This window comes from Neofelis nebulosa, chromosome 8 (assembly GCF_028018385.1).
Source record: "Neofelis nebulosa isolate mNeoNeb1 chromosome 8, mNeoNeb1.pri, whole genome shotgun sequence".
Classification (NCBI taxonomy): Eukaryota; Metazoa; Chordata; class Mammalia; order Carnivora; family Felidae; genus Neofelis; species Neofelis nebulosa.
Window position 1 is genome coordinate 64,500,691 of NC_080789.1, and position 21,396 is coordinate 64,522,086.

The 21,396-nt window shown below is 46.0% G+C and overlaps 1 protein-coding gene across 4 annotated transcripts in view; it reads left to right on the forward strand.

Annotated features, from left to right (window-relative positions):
• The window catches only part of BIN2 (bridging integrator 2), a 34,348-nt gene that overhangs the window by 5,374 nt on the left and 7,578 nt on the right, over window positions 1-21,396 (forward strand). For 3 of the 4 annotated variants that reach the window (XM_058742755.1, XM_058742756.1, XM_058742757.1), the window contains exons 2-9: window positions 2,804-2,884; window positions 13,055-13,109; window positions 13,409-13,503; window positions 14,246-14,341; window positions 15,789-15,896; window positions 16,197-16,282; window positions 17,889-17,964; window positions 19,419-19,501. In XM_058742755.1, coding sequence (XP_058598738.1) covers window positions 2,804-2,884; window positions 13,055-13,109; window positions 13,409-13,503; window positions 14,246-14,341; window positions 15,789-15,896; window positions 16,197-16,282; window positions 17,889-17,964; window positions 19,419-19,501 — 680 coding nt within the window. The remainder of the gene's footprint in view (window positions 1-2,803; window positions 2,885-13,054; window positions 13,110-13,408; window positions 13,504-14,245; window positions 14,342-15,788; window positions 15,897-16,196; window positions 16,283-17,888; window positions 17,965-19,418; window positions 19,502-21,396) is intronic. The other variant, XM_058742758.1, reaches the window with a different exon arrangement.

The following is a 21,396-nucleotide window of genomic DNA, read 5'->3' on the forward strand; positions in this document are numbered from 1 at the left end:
GAGGAATTCAAGAGACAAAACAGATGAACATAAGGGAAGGGAAACAAAAATAATATAAAAACAGGGAGGGGGACAAAACAGAAGAGACTCATAAATATGGAGAACAAACTGAGGGTTACTGGAGGGGTTGTGGGAGGGAGGATGGGCTAAATGGGTAAGGGGCACTAAGGAATCTACTCCTGAAATCATTGTTGCACTGTATGCTAACTAATTTGGATGTAAATTTAAAAAAATAAAAAATTTTAAAAAAAGAATGGGGACACATGGCGGGGTGGGGGCACCTGGGTGGCTGAGTAGGTTAAGCGGCCAACTTCTGCTCAGTTCATGATCTCACGGCTCAAAGGCTCATGAGTTCAAGCCCCGCGTCGGGCTCTGTGCTGACAGCCCAGAGCCTGGAGCCTGCTTCCAATTCTGTGTTTCCTTCTCTCTCTGCCCCTCCCCTGCTCATGCTCTGTCTGTCTCTCTCTCTCTCTCTCACAAAAATAAATAAACATTAAAAAAAAAAAAAAAAGAATGGGGACATATGGTCAGGGCACCTGGGTGGCTCAGTCAGTTGAGCCTCCAACTTTTGATTTTGGCTCAGGTCATGATCCCAGGGTGGTGGGATGGAGCCGCACTCAGTGCAGAGCCTTTTTAAGATTCTCTCTCTGTCGCCCTCTGCCCCTCTCCCCAGCTTGCGTGTGCCCTCTCACTCTAAAAAAAAATGAAAGAATGGGGACACGTGGGCCCAAGTATCTATGTAGAGCCTTCCTCACTCCCCAAGACCTGGGCACTCTTGCACGTGATTCAAAGCCCTTCACGATGAGACTCCAGTTTCCCTTTCTGGCTCCCTTACCCACTACCCCCCATAACACACCCTAAACCAGCCATGCTGAGTCACCTCACAAAGCGGTGTGAATGTGGGTGGGTATTTCCGTGACTTTGTCCTCTTTCCACCCTCCCCCCTTATACTCTATTCCAGTCTAGCAAAATCTTAATTCAAGTCCCAGCCCATTGGTCGGTCCCCTCCCGTTGTCAGTCCCACTCTCCCTCCTGTTAGAAGTATTAAGTATCTCTTTGCTGGGTACTGAGAAATCTAGATGAGTAAGGCAAGTACCCAGTTCTCAAGGAGCCTACAGGCTCTCAGGAGCCTCCTCCTACAGAAGGAGACATAGCTAGATAAACCTAAATCATAAAATGGTAATAGAGGGGCGCCTGGGTGGCTCAGTCGGTTAAGTGTCCGACTTCGGCTCAGGTCATGATCTCACAGACTGTGAGTTCAAGCCCCACGTCAGGCTCTGTGCTGACAGCTCAGAGCCTGGAGCCTGCTTCGGATTTTGTGTCTCCCTCTCTCTCTGCCCCTCCCCTGCTCATGCTCTGTCTCTCTCTGCCTCAAAAATAAATAAAAACATTTAAAAATTTTTTAAAAAACAGTAATAGAAATGTATACAAGGTGTAGAAGTTGCGAACACTTAGAAGGGAGTGATTAACTTGATTAATGGGATAAAGCGGTTAAGTGTCATAAAGGATATAGAGTATGAATTGTTTTTTTTTAATTTTTTTAAAGTGTATGTATGTATGTATGTAAATAATTTCTAGGGGCGCCTGGGTAGCTCAGTCAGTTAAGCATCTGACTTCAGCTCAGGTCATGATCTCGCAGTTCGTGGGTTTGAGCCCCTCTTTGGGCTCCATGCTGACAGCTCAGAGCCTGAAGCCTGCTTCCAGTGCTGTGTCTCCCTCTCTCTTTCTACCTCTCCCCAACTCATGCTCTGTCTCTGTCTCCTCAAAATAAATAAATGTTCAAAAAAATTTTTTTAAATAATTTTTATAGCCAACGTGGGGCACAGACTCACAACCCCAAGATCAAGAGTAACTGAGACACGTATGGGCACTTCATGCAAATTTGTTGAGCAGGCAAGTGGAGAATCATTAGAAGGTTTTAAGCAGATGCAGGAGAGCAACAGCAAGGGCCCAGAACACAGTTATGACCGCGAGACTAGAAAGCATGGGACGGTTTCCAGAGATGGACATATTGAGGGATTTGATGAAGGAGGTGAGGGAGAAGTAGTGGAGGGCAACTTCTGAGATTCTAACTTCGGCCCGGGGGCAGCGCGCCTCCTCCCAACATGAGGGCTACAGGTGGAAGATGCAGGGCTTTCTTGCTTGTGTACAGGTGAGTGTCCCCTGTGAGAAGAGGCACCGTATCTTTCTCATTTTCCTGTCCTTTATATTAGTGCTGAGACCAATATGGTGGTTGGCTCCCAGGAGAGAGGAGATAGCATTCATTTCGAGCTGGGTTCTAAATGCGTTGTGTCGGTCTTCTTCAGCGTTTTCCACAAGGGCTCTCCTAAGAGAACAGTCTCCTGCCTGCCTCTAACCTCATCTATCTAGAGGAATCTGGGGCTGTGGCTAGAAGACCATCTCTCAAGTGAAAAGTACCTTCAAGGCTCATATTTTATCGTTAGGGCTGCATATTTTACATTCTTATTAATCCTTGTTTTAATATACTTTACCCCAGCCCACCCCCGGAACCCCACTGTAAATAATAATGTCATTCCAGGCATGTATGCCATATTTATTCTGGGCTTTGTATATACACCCTCGCACACTGCCAGATACCCTCAGGCATACCCCAATTTGAGAAGAACCACCAAATACGATTTTTTTTCCAACAGTGCACCCTATATTTTTTAAATTCCATTGGGCTGATACGAGTACAGCCCTTTAATTGCATCTGAGACTCTGAGAAGCTAGGGTCATAGGAGGCCAACAGATGAGAGGGACTTGACTCCACCTCACTGACCTTTCCAACTTATATTCCCAGGTTCTGCAGAAGTTGGGGAAGACTGTGGAAACCAAAGATGAACGGTTTGAACAAAGTGCCAACAACTTCCACCAGCAACAGGTAATCTGGAGGGTGGGGAGGGGGAACTTGGAGGAAGAAGGGAGACCTGAGGGCCGGGTAGCAGAAGAACAGTAGGTTTAGGCAAGCCAACAGGCATCCCTCCTACCCCACCCTCCCCCCGGGGTTGGGGGGCAAGGGCCACGGAGTAACCTGCTGCTTCTTGTTTCTCTGGGAACCAGAGACGCTTCCCTTTCTTGTTCCCACCGACCCTGGGATTTGGGAGACAGACAAGTGTTCTTTCCTCTGAGTGGTTCCCCCGGGGTACAGTGGCATCCCTAGGTCCTTGGACAAAGTTGGAACGAGCCCCTGCCACTTTAGTCTTTGGCTGATCACTTCCTCAGGGTGCCTCTCTCCCACCCTAGGCTCTCCCATCGTAGTAGCCCCCGATTTTCCTTGTTGCCTCTTTGGCCACTACATCTACCTCGCCGAAGCCCAGAATTCTAAATGATCCGTCCATCTTTTCACCTGTCATTCTCACCAGCAAACCTCCTATTGTCTCGGTTCCTTCTACCTTCACTGGCTGCTACGGGTAATTCTCTTACAGAAAATTTACATTGAGAAGTGGGCAATAGGTGTAGGCTTCCATGGGATATTTCACTTTTTTTTTTTAAGTTTATTTATTTATTTTGAGAGAGAGTAAGCACGAATGGGGGGGGGGCAGAAGAGAGGGAGAGAGAGAGGGGAATCTCAAGCAGGCTCCGCCCTGTCTGTGCAGAGCCTGATGCGGGGCTCAAACTCACCAACCATGAGATCGTGAAGTGATCCAAAGTCAGACACTCAACCGACTGAGCCCCACCCTCCCCCGCCACCCAGGTGCCCCAAGATATTTCACTTTCCATCTCCACGTGCCAGGCATTGTGCATGGTGCTTTACACACGTGATCTCACTTAATTCTTACATGAGCCCTGGAGATCGCAGTCCCCTCTTTGTAATAGAAGGGGGTTATTGACTCACGTGAATACCCAGTTGTAATGTGGTCCTAACACTTAACTGCTCAGAGTTCGGCCACATTTCACAGGTTAAGGGCACTGTCCCCAACAAGACTGCTTCACTTCGGACACCAGCTGCAGGCTCCAGAGCTCCCAGGACACCCACACTGCTGACCAATGCTACAAATTTTGGGGGGTTCCTACTAGCCACTCAGTTCCTGTAATCCACAAGAACAACCCACAGAACTCAGGACAGTGCTCTATTTACAATTACACTTTTATTATAAATGACACCCATCAGGACCAGGCAAGTGAAGAGGGACATGAGGTGAGGTCCAGGAGAATTCCAAACGAGAAGCTTCTGTGTTCTCAAGATGTGTCACCTTCCCAGCACGTTGATATAGGATTACCCAGTAGGGAGGCTCACCCAAGCATCAGGTGTCTAGAGTTTTTTGTTGTGATTTCGTTACATGGTGAATCATGGGCCACATGATTGAATTTAATCCGTAGCTTCCTTTTTCCTCCCTTCTGCTGGAGGTCAGGCTGATATCACCTGTCTCAAAGCCCCAGCCCTCTAATCACATGGTTCATCTTTCCAGCCTGACCAGCCACCATCCTGAGCCATTTGTTTATTATAAATTCACACGTGATTGAAGAGGCCCACCATGAAAAATGAACACACTCCCATCACTCAGGAATTCCCAAGGATTTAGAAGTTAACTTCCCAGGACTGGGACAAAGACCAGCCAAATTCATTCTTGCACAATATCAGTGCATCGAATTATATGGAAAGTAATTCTTTATGATGCTATTAAAGGGACACTAGCTATATCCTATAGAAAATTTTTGTCTTATGTTCATTTTTGAGAGAGAGAGCATGAGCGGGGTAGAGGCAGAGAGAAAAGGGGACAGAGGATCTGCAGCGGGCTCTGCCCCAACGGCTGAGAGCCTCAAACTCGTGAACCATGAGGTCATGACCTGAACCGAAGTTAGACTCTTAACCAACTGAGCCACTCGGGCGCCCCTAGCTATAATCTAATTCAGCAGTTAATTGTATATCAGGATCATTTGGGAAATATTTTTAAATGCAAGGTCACCTGTAATAGGGCTTGGGAATCCGTAGTTAGTAAACTTGTTTTAATGGATGATTTCAAATATACACAAAGATAGGAAAACCTGTATGATTAATCCACATGTACCCATCACCCAGCTTTAATAATTAATCAACTCATTTATGTCTCCACCCACTTTCCCCCATCCTTGATTACTATGAAGGGCAGTCTGCATATCATATCATTTTATCCATAAATATTTCATTATTAATCTCTAAAGATAAGGACTCTTTATTTTTTTATTTTAATTTAATTTTTTTAAGCTCATTTATTTTTTTGAGAGAGACAGTGTGAGTGGGGGAGGGGGAGGGGCAGGGGCAGAGGGAGGGAGAGAGAGAGAATCCCAAGCAAGCTCCTCACTGTCAGTGCAGAGCCTGATGTGGGGCTCAATCTCACAAAACTGTGAGATCATGACCTGAGCCGAAACCAAGAGTTGGATGCTTAGCCAACTGAACCACCCAGGCACCCCAGTTTTTTAAATTTTTTTTTAAGTTTATTTATTTATTTAGAAAGAGAGAGAGCTGGGGAGGGGCGGAGAGAGAAGGAGACAGAGAATCCCAAGCAGGCTCCATGCTGCTAACACAGAGCCCGACATGGGGCTCAAACCCACGAACAGTGAGATCATGATCTAAGCTGAAATCAAGAGTCAGAGGCTTAACTGACTAAGCCACTGAGGTGCCCCAAGATAAGGACTCTTTTAAAATATAACCACAAAGCCATTATCACGCCTAAAAATATTTTTCTATAAGATGTTTACTCATTACAACAAACCAGAAAGGACAAGAAAAACATGAATTAAAAAATCATGATTTTGCACCCTCCCATGCTACAACCACTGTTGTTTCATAGCCTTACACTGTGCTATGTATGTGTATGGTAGCCAAGTAAATCCAGAATAAATAAATATAAGGTTCACAATAGTGAGATTATTCTGTTTGTAATGGTTTCATAACTTGCCCTTTTCAGTTAACAACGTAATACAAATATCTTTTCAGATATTTCAAGTTAATCACCCCACTAAAACATAAGATTAAGTGATACCTTTAAAAAACAAACAGCAATATGGGGCGCCTGGGTGGCGCAGTCGGTTAAGCGTCCGACTTCAGCCAGGTCACGATCTTGCGGTCTGTGAGTTCGAGCCCCGCGTCGGGCTCTGGGCTGATGGCTTGGAGCCTGGAGCCTGTTTCCGATTCTGTGTCTCCCTCTCTCTCTGCCCCTCCCCCATTCATGCTCTGTCTCTCTCTGTCCCAAAAATAAATAAAGAACGTTGAAAAAAAAAATTAAAAAAAAAAACAGCAATAATTTCATAATTCAAAATGTCCAATGTTCACTCCCCTATTTTTTTAATCCCCTGATTTGTTTAAATTTTTTTTTTAACGTTTATTTATTTTTGAGACAGAGAGAGAGCATGAACAGGGGAGGGGCAGAGAGAGAGGGAGACACAGAATCTGAAACAGGCTCCAGGCTCTGAGCTGTCAGCACGGAGCCTGACGCAGGGCTCGAACTCACGGACTGCAGGATCATGACCTGAGCTGAAGTTGAACGCTTAACTGACCGAACCACCCAGGCGCCCCTCCCCTGATTTGTTTAAATCAGCAACTTGTGGACATGTTTAAGTCCCTTAAAGTTAAATCTCTTCATCTGCAGGTTTCTAATCCCTCCCTTTTTGCGGTTTACTTGCTGACCCCGGGTTGTTTTCCTGAAGTTTCCTGCAGGCTGACTGAATCCCCATGGTACTGTTTAACATGATCCTCTGTCTCTTGTATTTTCCATAAATGAATAGATTTAGAGGTTTGATGAGATTCAGATTTTGTTTGTTTGGGTGGCAGGAATACTTGATATTTTTCTAGGTGGGATATTCTCTCATCTGGAGGCACATAACGTGTTCTTATCTTTTTTTTTAATGTGACACTAACAGCCATAGTTGATCATTAACTGGAGAGTCTATGTTGTATATTAAGCTTCTAGTAATTATGAGGTGGTAGCCAGTCTGAGAACAGCATTTGGCAACCACTGATTTTAGTCTGAATTGCGGGGGAGGGGGGCGGAGGGCGGGGAATAGGATCTGAGAAGGAAGTGATTTAATCAAGGTAAAGCACAAGGGCTACAGAGCGAGGATTCAAACGTGAACCCAGTGCTTTTCCCCCTGGACCACACGAGGAGGCCTCCCTGGGCCTCTGCTCAATCAAGGTTACCCTTCAGCTTTTAACCCCAGTATGAAAAGAACAGGAGTCAGTAAGTCAACACCCACGTTGAAAGGTTTCTGTAGCTCGGTCCTTTCTCCTCCTCTCGGCCTTAAAGGCTGGATCTACCAATGGCAGGTGTGTGGGAAGGAAGGGTCAGCGATGAAGGAAGGGCCATCTAGAAGAATAAGAGGATCAGATGAGACAGTCCCCTCAGAATCTCCTGGGTGAGCCCACCAGCTGAACGTCACTTGAAGAGGGGGTGGAGATCTGTTTGAGAAAGGAAATGGAGGGAGATTAGGAATAAGGGAAGCTTTTCTCCTGAGAGAATGATTTACCCGTAGTGACTGGTATTTGAGCCTGCCTGAAAAGTTCGCTTAACAAGTGAGCCTGCTGTATGCCAGGCTAGATCCTGGTATTTCAACACAAATAAGACAATATGCCTGCCCTCAGGCATTCACCGTTTAAGGAGAAAGACAGTAACAACACAGTCAGCTCTGAGACGGGACCTCGGATAGCTCAGACGAACAGAGGGGGAAAAGACAAGGTCAAGGAGATTGAAAGTGAAGTGTTCCAGAAGTTGGACCAGCTGGTCATGTACCCAGTCCCTTACCGCAGTCAGCTTGTAGGTATATTTTTTATCAATAAATAAATATTCCCAGGGGCGCCTGGGTGGCTCAGACCATTGAGCATCCGACTTCGGGTCAGGTCATGATCTCACGGTTCGTGAGTTCCAGCCCCACATCGGGCTCTGTGCTGACAGCTCGGAGCCTGGAGCCTGCTTCGGATTCTGTGTCTCCTTCTCTCTCTGCCCCTCTCCCGCTTGCACAGTGTCTCTCCCTGTCTCTCAAAAGTGAATAAACATTGTAAAAAAATTTTTTATAAATAAATAAATATCACTCCCAAACTTCCCAGCCTGATTTCAAGGCCAGGCCGCTTGCCCAGGTTCCTAATCAAATTTCCATAGGTAAGTTTTCTTTGAAGGCTTTGTTTACTTCCCCATTTCCCCCCACCCCTCTTCAAAACATATTATAGAGGAAGAATTGTTTTCCCCAAGCAGCATTTTAATCTCTTATTTCTGGTAGTGACAGCTGCTTCCAATTCATTGCCTTTAAAATCAAACCCAACAATCCAGCTTCTCGTCTCCCCTCTGGGCCTCCATTAGATGGAGCATTTCTAGAGCTTACTCCAGGACCTTCAGGCTACTTACTATTGTGCGGAGCGTTTGGGTTTCTCTGAGTCCATTTCTCTCCAGCAAGTGGAGAGCCCCAGGACAGGGACTTTCTTCTCCATCCTCAGTACCGCAGTCTCTTAGGACACAGCTCTGTCTACCTGAGGGTTTAGCACAAGCTTCCACAGCGAATGGTCCATTACCTGAGGGCTGGGGCTGTTTATATAGGGGTTGGAAGGACCAAGTCAGACTCTTTATGGTGATGCCAAGAATTTGGCCAGGTATTCAGAGAGCGGAAGTGCTAAAACGATAAGATTTAGGGCTAGAAATGGTCTGACCCGACATTTATGGATGAGGAAACTGGAACCGGAAAAGTGGAATAACTTGCAAGTCTTTGACTCACAAACGGGGAGGAACCTAAGACCCTAAAAGTCATACCTGAAGAAGAAGGCTAGGATTCTTCAGCCTAGAGACATTTCAGGGTAGGAGGGTAGACAGGTCAGTGAAATAAAATGATACCCACTGGGGGCGCCTGGGTGGCTCAGTAGGTTAAGCGGCCGACTTCGGCTCAGGTCATGATCTCCAGGTCTATGAGTTCGAGCCCAGCGTCGGGCTCTGTGCTGACAGCTCAGAGCCTGGGGCCTGTTTCGGATTCTGTGCCTCCCTCTCTCTGACCCTCCCCCGTTCATGCTTGTCTCTCTCTGTCTTAAAAATAAATAAACGTTAAAAAAAAAAATTAAAAAAAAAAAATGATACCCACTGGCATCCCGCTACCCCACTTCCCATCACCACTCCCCCCCCATACACACACACACACACACACACACACACACACACACACACACATGCTTCATCTCCTCAAAGGAAAGAGCAAGAACTCTTCCTAAAGGAAGAACTTTGACCTCGAAGCTTGATCCTAAAACACAGAAGGGGAGTTAGGCTTTTGTGAGGTGCCACGGAAGGCAGAAGGCATTCACATTTTATGGACTCTGGTATCAGTAGAACCCCCTGGTTTTGAACAGCATACATACTCATGCACGGTAGCCTTGATTACTGATCAGATTTGTCGCGCCATATAATGTCTAATGGGATAAAAACAATTTGAATTTCATTTGTAGAAATTATGCAAGATGGGGGCGCCTGGGTGGCTCAGTCCATTGAGCGTCCGACTTCGGCTCAGGTCATGATCTCACGGTTCGTGGGTTCGAGCCCCGCATCGGCCTCTGTGCTGACAGCTCAGAGCCTGCAGCCTGCTTTGGATTTTGTGTCCCCCCTCTCTCTCTGCCCCATCCCTGCTTGTGCTCTGTCTCTCTCTTTCAAAAATGAATAAACATTAAAAAAAAATTTTTGTTAAATAAATTACGCAAGATGGTTTAACAGGTTTTGTTACTCCAATATGTACTTTGGAGACCAAATCTTCATGGTGAGGTAAAAAGTTGAGTTCATTTTGTTTTCTTTCAAAAAGGAACTTGAAATCCTTGTTAATTTGTATAATCCTCAAAACTCTTTCAAACCTTGGCTGTCACATTTTTAAAACTCTCAAACTTACACCCACCTACCATTTCCATCTTTAAAAGCTTTTATGCACATTTAACATCTTAGGCTGTTTCAACTTTTTTCCCATGAATGAAAAAGCAAGAAGGAAGTGAAACATCCTTCCTGATGAATGCTGAGTGTTTCTGAATTTTGGTGGCTGACTGACCGTCTCCATCATGCTATTGAAAGCACTTTCTCAAGATTACCAGTGACCTCCAGTTACCAAGTCCAGTTACTGTGACCAGTTGTTCCTGCACTCTAACCTCTCTATAACATCTGAACCCCCCCCCCCCCCCCCCCCCACCGCCCAGGTCATTTCTCTGATGTTCTCCTGATCCTCACTTGCTGTGAAATACCGCACAATGCCGGTTCTTTTCCCACCTCCCTGACAGTGTCTTAGACGCCCTTGAGACTGTGTGCTCATGTCCCTAGAGCCCTGGCATTCAGCTCCAAGGACTTGACTTTTCTTTTCTTTTCTTTTCTTTTCTTTTCTTTTCTTTTCTTTTCTTTTCTTTTCTTTTCTTTTCTTTTCTCTTCTCTTCTTTTCTCTTCTCTTCTTTTCTCTTTTCTCCTCTTTTCTTTTCTTTAATGTTTATTTACTTTTAAGAGAGAGAGAGTACAAGCAGGGAAGGGGCAGAGAGAGAGGGGGACATAGGATCCAAAGTGGGCTCGGTGCTGACAGCAGAGAGCCCGATGTGGGGCTGAAACTCACAAACTGCAAGATCATGACCTGAGCTGAAGTCAGATGCTTAAAGGCATCCCAGCTCCCAGGACTTTCAACCTGAAGTATGGTTAAGGGTTTGGACTGGCTGGGGCGCCTGGGTGGCTCAGTCAGTTAAGCGTCCGACTTTGGCTCCAGTCGTGATCTCGTGTTTCATGAGTTCAAGCCCCGCATCGGGCTCTGTGCTGACAGCTCAGAACCTGGAGCCTGCTTTGGATTCTGTGTCTCCCCCTCTCTCTGCCCCTCCCCCACTTATGCTCTCTCTCCGTCCCTCAAAAAATGAATAAATGCTAAAAAAAAAAAAAAAAATTCAAGTTTGGACTGGCTTAGAAGTAAGCGCTGGAAAAAAAAAAAAAAAAAGAAGTAAGCGCTGGAGGCAAAAACATGGATGAAATAATTAGTCCAGTTTACTTTGACCCCGAGTTGACCTAGATTTTCTGCTGTGTACACAGTAATCATCCTTCCTGCAAAGATTTCCACAGATTAAAAAAAAAAAAGTTTAAGTTGTTAGACTTTTCTGAATATTCAGTTTTTCCTCCCATACATTTGTTTATACTTTTGGTATGCTCAATAGCCTATCTAGTGATGACCACAAACAAATAAAATAAATGAGCAAGTTCACAAGTAGCTTATGGGTATACTTCATAATAATGCATCTCAACTTAAATACTCCTTCACCTGAGCTGGCGTGAAGGTCACTGTCCTGACCCACAGGTCTGGCCCCAGGAAACCCCCTTAAGTGGACTGCACCTTTCAGTCCAAGCCCACGTTCCTGAAGTCAGGCTCCAAGAGGTCAATGGTCTAGCCTCAACTCCCAGAAACTGGAGTTCACACAGAGGAAAGAGACCAGAGTCGGAAAGAGCTTTAAATAACACCGTGAGGAACAACAGAGGAAGCCTTTGAAAGAGTAGACTTGGTGCAGGGTATGTGACATATGTCTTCAAACATATGTGCAAGAGAAAGCAGATCTACTCTGAGTACAGAAGGCCAGCCTAAGACCAGTGGGCAAAAGTTCTAATAGAACCTTTTTTTTGGAAATTTATTTATTTATTTTGAGAGAGACAGACAGACAGACAGACAGTGCAGGGGGAAGGGCAGAGACAGACTCCCAAGCAGGTTCCACACCGACAGTGTAGAGCTCCACCCGGGGCTCGAGCTCACGAACTGAGAGATCACAACCAGAGTTGAGACTGGGGGTCAGACGCTTAACAGACTGAGCCACCCAAGTGCCCCTAGGGTTATTTTAAATTGAAGCACAGTCTCAGCAAGAAGTCACGAGTTTCTGGTTGCTGAATTCAAGAAGCAGAGGCTCAATGAACATTTGTCAGAGTTAAAACAGAAGTGGGTCACCTGTGGGGTTGAGATAAAAACTTCCAAACTTAAATGATACCTTCCTCTCTTTTTTCCCTTTTTTTTTTTTTTTTTTTTTACTAGGGAGGAGACCTAATCTGTGCTTGGGAGTCCTAGCCTTAAAAAATGAGAATTCAAGGGCGCCTGGGTGGCTCAGTCAGTTAAGCATCCGACTTCGGCTCAGGTCATGATCCCATGGCTCATGAGTTCCAGCCCCACATCAGGCTCTCTGCTGTTGGTACGGAGCCTACTTTGGATCCCTTTGGAGCCTCTGTCCCCCTTTCTCTCTCTACCCCTCCCCCACTCACTCACATACTTTCTGTCTCTGTCTATCTCTCAATATTAAATAAACTTTTTTTAAATTTTTTTTTAACTTTTATTTATTTTTGAGACAGAGAGAGACAGAGCATGAACGGGGGAGGGGCAGAGAGAGAGGGAGACACAGAATCCGAAGCAGGCTCCAGGCTCTGAGCCATCAGCCCAGAGCCCGACGCGGGGCTCGAACTCATGGACCGCGAGATCGTGACCTGAGCTGAAGTCGGACGCTTAACCGACTGAGCCACCCAGGTGCCCCTTAAACAAACATTTTTAAAAAATGAGAATTCAGACATGGGAACAAAGAAAGAATTGGGTAGATGGATAAAGCTATGGATGAAGCTATTGATGTCGGAACAGGAGGAGAATCAGTGATGAGGCTGTTTGAAGGAGAGTGTAAAGCATGTGACTGATGGAAGGGAAGGGTAAAGTGAGGCAAGGCAGAGAAGGACATCAGGAGAGGAGAGGAATGGTCAGGGTGCACAGGAGGGAGAAGACCTACTGTCTTAAGAAGATAGTAGCAATGTACTTAATCCAGAGAGGAAAGTATAACCCACAGGGTCACGGAGGACACGTATTTCCAGCAGAGGAACCCGGGGTGTAGGCTTTTGTTCACTGGATGGGAGAACAAACAGAGGAAAGATCTTCCAGTGCCATGGGAACAATCTCCCAACTTAAAGATCGCCCCCAAAAAGATAACCTACAACTTCTTGGTAAAGAGAACAGAGGCTCATTTATAACATTTGCGGATCCCAGGATTGACGTCTGCTTTGAACCTACTTTTCAACTTTGACCTCTAAGGCGTCTTTCCAAACGTATCTGTTCAGTCACTGAAAGCACTTCTCCCTTTCAGGCAGAAGGCCAGAAGCTCTACAAGGACCTGAAGAACTTCCTTAGCGCCGTCAAAGGTGGGTATTGCGTAGCACAGGGGATTCGAGCTCCTGAGAAGTCTGAGCGCGGAAAGAAAAACAACCATTCTCAGGCGTTTGATCACTTACTTGCCTGCCCCTGAGTCCTGGGGCTTGTGGGCAGAGCAAGAGCGACTCGTGCTGTCCCAGCCCCGTCCCGCTTTCCTCACGGATAACCCAAACCTTCTTGGTCTGCGTCCTTCTGAAGTAGACCCACTGATTTTGCCTGTCCACCCGTATGATTATACCAGCCTACTTTGGGGGAAACTTTACGGTAGACGTGACTTCTCTCCTCTCAGTGATGCATGAAAGCTCAAAAAGAGTGTCAGAAACCCTGCAGGAGATCTACAGCAACGAGTGGGACGGTCACGACGAGCTGAAGGCCATCGTAGGGGTAAGAGCGTTTGGGCTAAACACCTCTTCTGGCACTAACTCCTGCCCTCATCTCAGCCTTATCTTTGCTTCTATATCCCAGCAAATGGATAAACAAAGGAGCCAATCCGCATCGTTCATTTATGTAGCCTCGGTCACGGGCGGTAGCAAAAAGCAGTAACTATGGAAGTCAAAACAAGTTTTCCCTAGTCTACGGATTCCTCCGTTGTTGCCCTTCTCCCCCTCCTAAAACCTTACGGAAGTTTCCGTTCCATAAAACCCAAGTGGTTGGTTTTGAAAGTTAACTTCATGCAGTTTTATGCTCCCAAATTTGCCTGTCCTCCAAGCTCTAGAGTCCAAAACTCTGACCATCTCTTCCTGTTCTTAATCCCTGAGTGTACGTCCAGTGTCTTATAGGGCAGCCCCTTGGGGGAAGGGCTGTTCCTTCACCTGACTTCTTCTCCGGAACCCAACGTGATATTCTAAATACAGCGCTCCACCTGTTTCAGATTCTGTGTCTCCCTCTGTCTGTGACCCTCCCCCGTTCATGCTCTGTCTCTCTCTGTCTCAAAAATAAATAAATGTTAAAAAAAAATTTTTTTTGAAAAAAAATAAAATAAATAAATAAATAAATAAATAAATAAATAAATACAGCGCTCCAAAAAAGGAAGTCTGTGGCAGGCAGAATTTGGGCTTTCCCCTGGTAGGTGGTTGTTGCTGAGAAGTGGGGCCCTCACCACTGCCCTCTGCCTCTGCCCCCACAGAACAATGATCTCCTTTGGGAAGACTACGAAGAGAAATTAGCTGACCAGGCAGTGAGAACCATGGAAAACTACGTAGCCCAGTTCAGCGAGATCAAGGTAATCGGTTTGCAGAGTCAAGGATGGGTCACGGGTGGCCCCTGGAAGTTAGAGAACATACAGGGTAAACGTCCTACATAGAGTTTGAGCCCACAGTCAGGAATGAAGCTCAGGAAAGAGGATTAAAAGTCTGGGGTCAGATGGGAGGTTAAGGTGGAAGGTTAGAGGTGTGTGAAGGGCATGTTTAGAATTAGATTTGGGTGAAGAAGATTGGAGCTGTTTTTGAATTAGATCTAGGTCAGGGCATCCCTTTTACTTGTGGAAAAAAACCCCAGCCCATCTGTATATTGTAGACAAGAAGAAACTTGGAGGAGTCATGATAACTACATCCGATACTTGGAAGTCTGCTAGGTAAAAGAGGGATGCAACCTCTTCTAAGCTGTTCCAGAAAGCAGAGTTAGAGTTCATTTATTCATTCAACTCCTATTTATTAAACATCTACTCTGTCAGGCGCTGCACTGCTTTTAGATTAATAGGGAGAAATTAGAGGGGTCCTGACTTCAGTCTGTCATCAAGCTTTCAAAAAATGAAATCTGCTGTGAAGTTGGGAATTGTCCATTCTCTGTTCCAGCAGAAATTGGTAAACTACTAATTTGGGATATTGCAGCTCCACGTGTTCAGTAGGAAGCTGGGCCAGATCATCACTAGTCCTTTGAAAATCCATGTTTGAGGGGCGCCTGGGTGGCTCAGTCGGTTAAGCGGCCGACTTCGGCTCAGGTCACGATCTCGCGGTCCGTGAGTTCGAGCCCCGTGTCGGGCTCTGTGCCGACCGCTCAGAGCCTGGAGCCTGTTTCAGATTCTGTGTCTCCCTCTCTCTGACCCTCCCCTGCTCATGCTCTGTCTCTCTCTGTCTCAAAGAGAAATGAAAACGTTAAAAAAAAAATTTTTTTTTAAATAAAATCCATGATTGAATATGTAGTTTGGATGAGACTGAGTAGACGGTCTCTCAGTGCACGTAACAAGTTACCATTTTTATTATGCTTCAGGATTTTCAAAGTACTTTATAGTCTGCGTTTGAGCTTTCAAATAACACCGTAGGGGCAGATGAGGCTGCTGATGTTCCAAAAGAGACGTGCCTTGCCCTCCATCACGGGGCTAATAAGTGGCAGCACTGGGAGTAAGACCCAGCACCCCTGACTTTGAATTTAGTTAGATTCTCAAGGCCATGTCACCTGGAGGCTGAACCAGATTTTAGTGGGTTTATAGGAAGTAGAGATGTTTAGTGCAGGCTTCCACACACTCTGTAGGGTTTCCCTTTACTCTGCCCCCCCACCGAGAATTCCCATTCTTTCCAAAGAGCGAGGGAGATCCTTTGGGCACAAAACTGTTAGAAAGTGCAGTGCGATAATAGGACCCAGTCATCATGCCTCTGTGTTGGACACTCTGTCACCTGCATCCTGGCCACCGAAAAGTGACTCTCGAGGCCTCTCTCCTACCTCTGGGCTAGGAAAGAATTGCCAAGCGGGGTCGGAAACTTGTGGACTATGACAGTGCCCGACACCACCTGGAGGCGTTGCAGAATGCCAAGAAGAAAGATGAGGCCAAGACTGCCAAGGTAAAAAAAACAAAAACAAAACAACCCTGATAAAACCTTCCTGCCCTCCCGCTGGGCCAGGCTGGATTTAGGAAACGATAAATCCAGCATCCAGCGTGTCCTGAAGGAAATCTTGTGTTCCCTGACACCAATGCTCTCAGGATAGTCAAACACTCATGGCTTGGGAGGGCACGGGTCTGGGGAAAGAGAGGCTCGGTTCCCAGGAAGTCCCTGAAAAGCCGCAGAGGATCAAGGAGGCATAGCCTCTCCAGCCTTAGACCTGGGACTGAGGGCAACGGCCCTGTCTGTTTCACCCCCTAGGCAGAGGAAGAGTTCAACAAAGCCCAGAGTGTGTTTGAAGACCTGAACCAGGAACTGCTGGAGGAGTTGCCTGCTCTGTATCACAGGTAATGATTGACCTTCAGAAAAGGCCTGGACCCCCGGGCCGCTGGAGGCCCGGGTTACCTGGCAACCCAAACTCGTCACCTGAGCTCTGGTGCAAGAGTGGGATGTGTAGCCTCAGCCCTGCCACTACCTTGCTGGGTGACATTAGGCAAGCTGCCTTATCGCCCCAGACCCTGCTTACTTCACCGGCGGTACGGAGCTAACCACGCCTGCCCTGCCAGCTTTTCCAGTTTAAAGGCAAGGTGCTTCTTGGACAGGAGCGATCTTGGCAAGTAGATGGCCGTCATCACGCGAGCCAGGAGTATATGGTTCCGTGCCTCGGTGTGCACTGTCTTAAGCCGGCTTGGCTCACGAACATCCGGCTCGATGGAGACGCTAAGCCACGGGATGATTATTTCTATTAATGATGTCTTTGCTTCACAGGAGGTAAACATGTTGTAGACGTAAATCTCCCACATTGGGAGGAGGCGTCTGAGTAGAAATTGTCTTTGTGTCCGACTTTTCATTGTATGAGATATGCTGTAATGGCAGCTGTAGTCAGTATTTTATATTGCCACTTAATATCAGTCTCTGTATGATGGAGCCTTTTTTTTTTTTTAATGTTTCTTTATTTTTGAGACAGAGAGAGACAGAGCATGAGCAGGGAAGGGGCAGAGAGAGAGGGAGACACAGAATGTGAAGCAGGCTCCAGGCTCTGAGCTGTCAGCACAGAGCCCGACACGGGGCTCGAACGCACGGACCGCGAGATCATGACCTGAGCCGAAGTCGGCCACTTAACCGACTGAGCCACCCAGGCGCCCCTGGTGGAGCCTTTTTAATCACTACACGTATTCTAAGACACCAGTTAATGTGACTCCTAATTTAAATAGCATTGCAATTTCATACAGTTTCTTTAAATGTAAATTTCCCCCATTCATTCACAGTAGAATTCTGCCAATGTGCCTTCGGCTTCATCGAAGCCCAGGTATTGCACAATGAGAAAGAATAATTATTTATGATAATGATTATAATGGTATGGCCTTATATTTTTACAGCACTTTAAAAAGTCTTTAGAGGGGTGCCTGGGTGGCTCAGTCGGTTGGGCGGCCGACTTCAGCTCAGGTCATGATCTCGCGGTCCGTGAGTTCGAGCCCTGCGTCGGGCTCTGTGCTGACAGCTCAGAGCCTGGAGCCTGTTTCAGATTCTGTGTCTCCCTCTCTCTGACCCTCCCCCGTTCATGCTCTGTCTCTCTCTGTCTCAAAAATAAATAAACGTTAAAAAAATAAATAAATAAAAATAAAAAGTCTTTAGAGTACTTTCATATCTACGTTAGTACCTAAAGGGCCTGGATCAAGATAGCTTCACGCACTAGAGGTCTCATGTTTTGGCATCAGGCTGGGCCGATAAGTGTCTCCCCTGACCTTCCCACTCTTCTGAGAGCCCAGTGTGCTACTGGCCTCACCCTGACAAATCCAGATCACATCCTGAGTCTAGGGTGCAGGGTGCTTTTCTCTGAGGACTCTTCGTGTCCTCTGGTGTTGGCTAAAGCTCCTCCCTTGTATCTCAAAGATTTCCTTTACCATCGCTCACCTGCATGTGGTCTTGTTTTTGTTTTTTGGCCCCTGATAGTCGTATTGGCTGTTACGTGACCATCTTCCAGAACATCTCCAACCTGAGGGATGTCTTCTACAGGGAGATGAGCAAGGTGAGAAACATCTTGGCGAATGTGGACAGCTAGGTGGGTCTTCCTAGGAAATGTGAAAGTAGCCCTAACTTACATAAGCTCATTAAATATTGATATTGGCAGCACGGGTTTTTACCTTTTTCTCATGAGGAGATAATAGCACTTGACTGACATTGTTGAACTGGGTTAAAGCACCTGTACCTGCCTCAGAGGGCCCTCCCCGTCTCCATTAACAACTGAATAATGGCAGCCAAACTTGAGCTTCAGATGAATAAAGGAGGTAGGCCTTTGGAAGGAATAGCTGACATGGGGAACCAAGCTGTGAAATCTTTTATTTTTATTTATTTTATTTTTTTTTTAACGTTTATTTATTTTTGAGAGAGAGAGAGAGAGAGCACGCGCACACAAGCAGGGGAAGGGCAAAGAGAAGGGGAGACAGAATTGGAAGCAGGCTCCAGGCTCTGGGCTGTCAGCAGAGAGCCCAATGTGGGGCTCGAACTCACGAACCCCTTAACGGACTGAGCCACCCAGGCGCCCCTTTATTTTTTATTTTAAGTAAACACTGTGCCACATGCAGAACTCAGACTCACGACTGCAAGACCAAGAGTCACATACTATACCGACTGAGCCAGCCAGGAGTCCCAGGCTGTGGAAATCTTTATCTTCTGTTGCTAGGGAGCAAGGAGGGCAGTGTTTGTTTGTTTTTTTTAATTTTTTATTTTTTTTACATTTGTTTATTTTTGAGAGACAGAGTGAGACAAAGTGAGAGCGGGGGAGGGGCAGAGAGAGAGGGAGACACAGGATCGGAAGCAGGCTCCAGGCTCTGAGCCATCAGCACAGAGCCCGACGTGGGGCTCGAACCCACAGACTGTGAGATCATGACCTGAGCCAAAGTCGGATGCTCAACTGACTGAGCCACCCAGGCGCCGCAAGGAGGGCGGTGTTTAAACACAGGTTGGTTTCTCAGGTAGTTGGGCGTGAATGGAGAAGGCCAGTCCTATGCAGTGACAGGCAGCCACACAACATGACCTCATGGGGTCTTTTCTAGTCCTGGGATTCCAAGACTCTTTGCTATTACAACATTAACTGAATTCGTGCACACATCCACATGTTCCTGTCCGCAGTTTCTTGAGCTAAATTATGGTTTGCCTCATTAATATTACAGTGGGTTTTTATTGCCTGGATTACCTGAGAGAAGCCAGAACCTCAAATCAAACGTCAGACATCAAGGACCCAGCCTTGAGGGAGGGAGCTGCCAGTCTGATGGAAGAGACAGAACTTAGGACACAGACAAGTCAAGGAAGAAGGGGTGGCAGGACAGGACCCTAGACACTAGTGCAAAAGAGATGAGGAGGAGTTTTATAGTTAAGGGTGGGGAGGTTTTATCTGGGGAACTGTCTGAAAGGGAGAAGAGAAGGGATATGCCAGTCTCAGGTTCCCTCTGGCTAGCAACCCGTCTCTCTTGCTGGCTCTAGCTGAACCACAGTCTCTACGAGGTGATGAGCAAACTGGAGAAGCAACATTCCAACAAGGTCTTTGTGGTGAAGGGAGTATCAAGGTGAGCAACTTCTGAGACTCTTGGCTGCTTCCCTTGTCCTGTGAACACTCGCAGCACTCCCATTTCCATCCCCGATCCTGGCCTTCCCTTCACGGTCATGTGCATGATGTTGGTTGTTACTTGTTTTTTGTAAAGAGTTTGGGTTTGGTTTTTTGGTTTTTTTGTTTTTTGGTTTTATTTTGAGAAAGAGAGCACGCGTGCACACACAGGCAAGAAAAAGAGCGGGGGGAAGAGGGGAGGGAAGGGCAGAGAGAGAGGGAGAGAGAATCCCAAACTCACAAACCACGAGATCATGACCTGAGCGAAAGTCAGACCCTTACCAACTGAGCCACCCAGGTGCCCCACTTTGTTGTTTGTATTTTGCCTCCTATAAATTCTTTTTTTTTTGTATGAAATATTTCAGCTATCACTAAAGGTATAAAAAAATACAATAAAAAAAGAATAATACAATAAATAGCCATACAGTTACCACCAGATTTAAGAAATCAGCTATTATATGTATCATTGAAGCACACGGTGTCCCTTCCCCACTCACTTTCTCTTCCTGCCCCCTCTCCAAAGGTGACCACTGTCTTAAATTTCGTATTTCTTTTTCCCATGTATGTCTTTTTACTTTTCTTATACACATACACGCACGCACAGAAAATACCGTTTTGCATGTTTTCAAACTTTGTAAACTGGAATCATACTTGACGTGTTCTTTTGCAACTTCTTTCTGTTCTCTTCATACCGTTTGTGACATTCGTTTATCCTGTTGCTACGTGTTACCAGCTCTTGTCTTTCCTTTCCCCTGACTGTGATGGATGCTGTTGTGTGGCTGTCCACAATTTATTTTTCTGTCCTCCTGCTGATAGACATCTGGGTTGTTTTCCAGTTTCTTGCTATCACAAATAATGTTACAGCGGACACATCTTGCATTTCTCTTTGTGTGTATCACCAAGAGTTTCTTTAGGGTGTACATTTGGAGGGGAATTGCTGAGTCATAGTCTGCGCATGGGCTTCTTCAGCCTTGCTAGGGATTGTCATTGTCAAATGGCTCTCCCAAGTGACTGCTGGAATTTACAACTCACCAGGAGTAGTAAAAGCCCCCCAGTGCTCCATGTTCTTGCTACATATGACACTGTCAGATCTATTTAGTTTTCTAAACTAATGGGTATGAAGTGGAATTTTTGCAATTTAATTCACACTCCACAATCGCTGGTTACCCTGAGCATCTTTTCGTGTTACTGGCCATTTAAGGTTCCTTTCTGTGACTTTCCAGTTTAACCTTGTTTTCACATTTTTCACTTGGATTGTTTACCTTTTTCTTAAAATTTTTTTAATGTGTATTTATTTTTGAGAAAGAGAGAGTGAGTGCGTGAGCTGGGGAGGGGGCGGAGAGACCAGGACAGAGGACCTGAAGCCGCCTCTGCCCTGATAGCAGTAAGCCCAATGTGGGACTCAGACTCACAAACTGTGAGATCATGACCTGAGCGAAAGCCGGATGCTTAACCAACTGAGCCACCCAGGCGCCCCTGTTTACCCTTTTTTAAAACTGATTTATAGGAGGTATTTTTTATGTTTGTTCTGGATATTAATACTTTAATGCTATGCATTGCAAATATCTTCTCAATTGTATGACTTTCTTCTCGTGTGTGTGTGTGTGTGTGTGTGTGTGTGTTGTCTATTGCCTTCATACATTCTTTATGCTGGTAAACATAAGCAGTTCAGTGGTCCCTCAGAATATGATCACTTTCTCATTCTGAAGCCTTTGATTCCTTCTACGTACTTTTGGTTTGATGCTGAGAGTTAGAGACCCAAAGGTTTCATGCTGAGAGTTAGAGACCCAAAGACATAGGAGACTTGTCCTTTCCCTGAAGTGATTTACCAAAAGTTGAAAGGACAGAAAATGTACC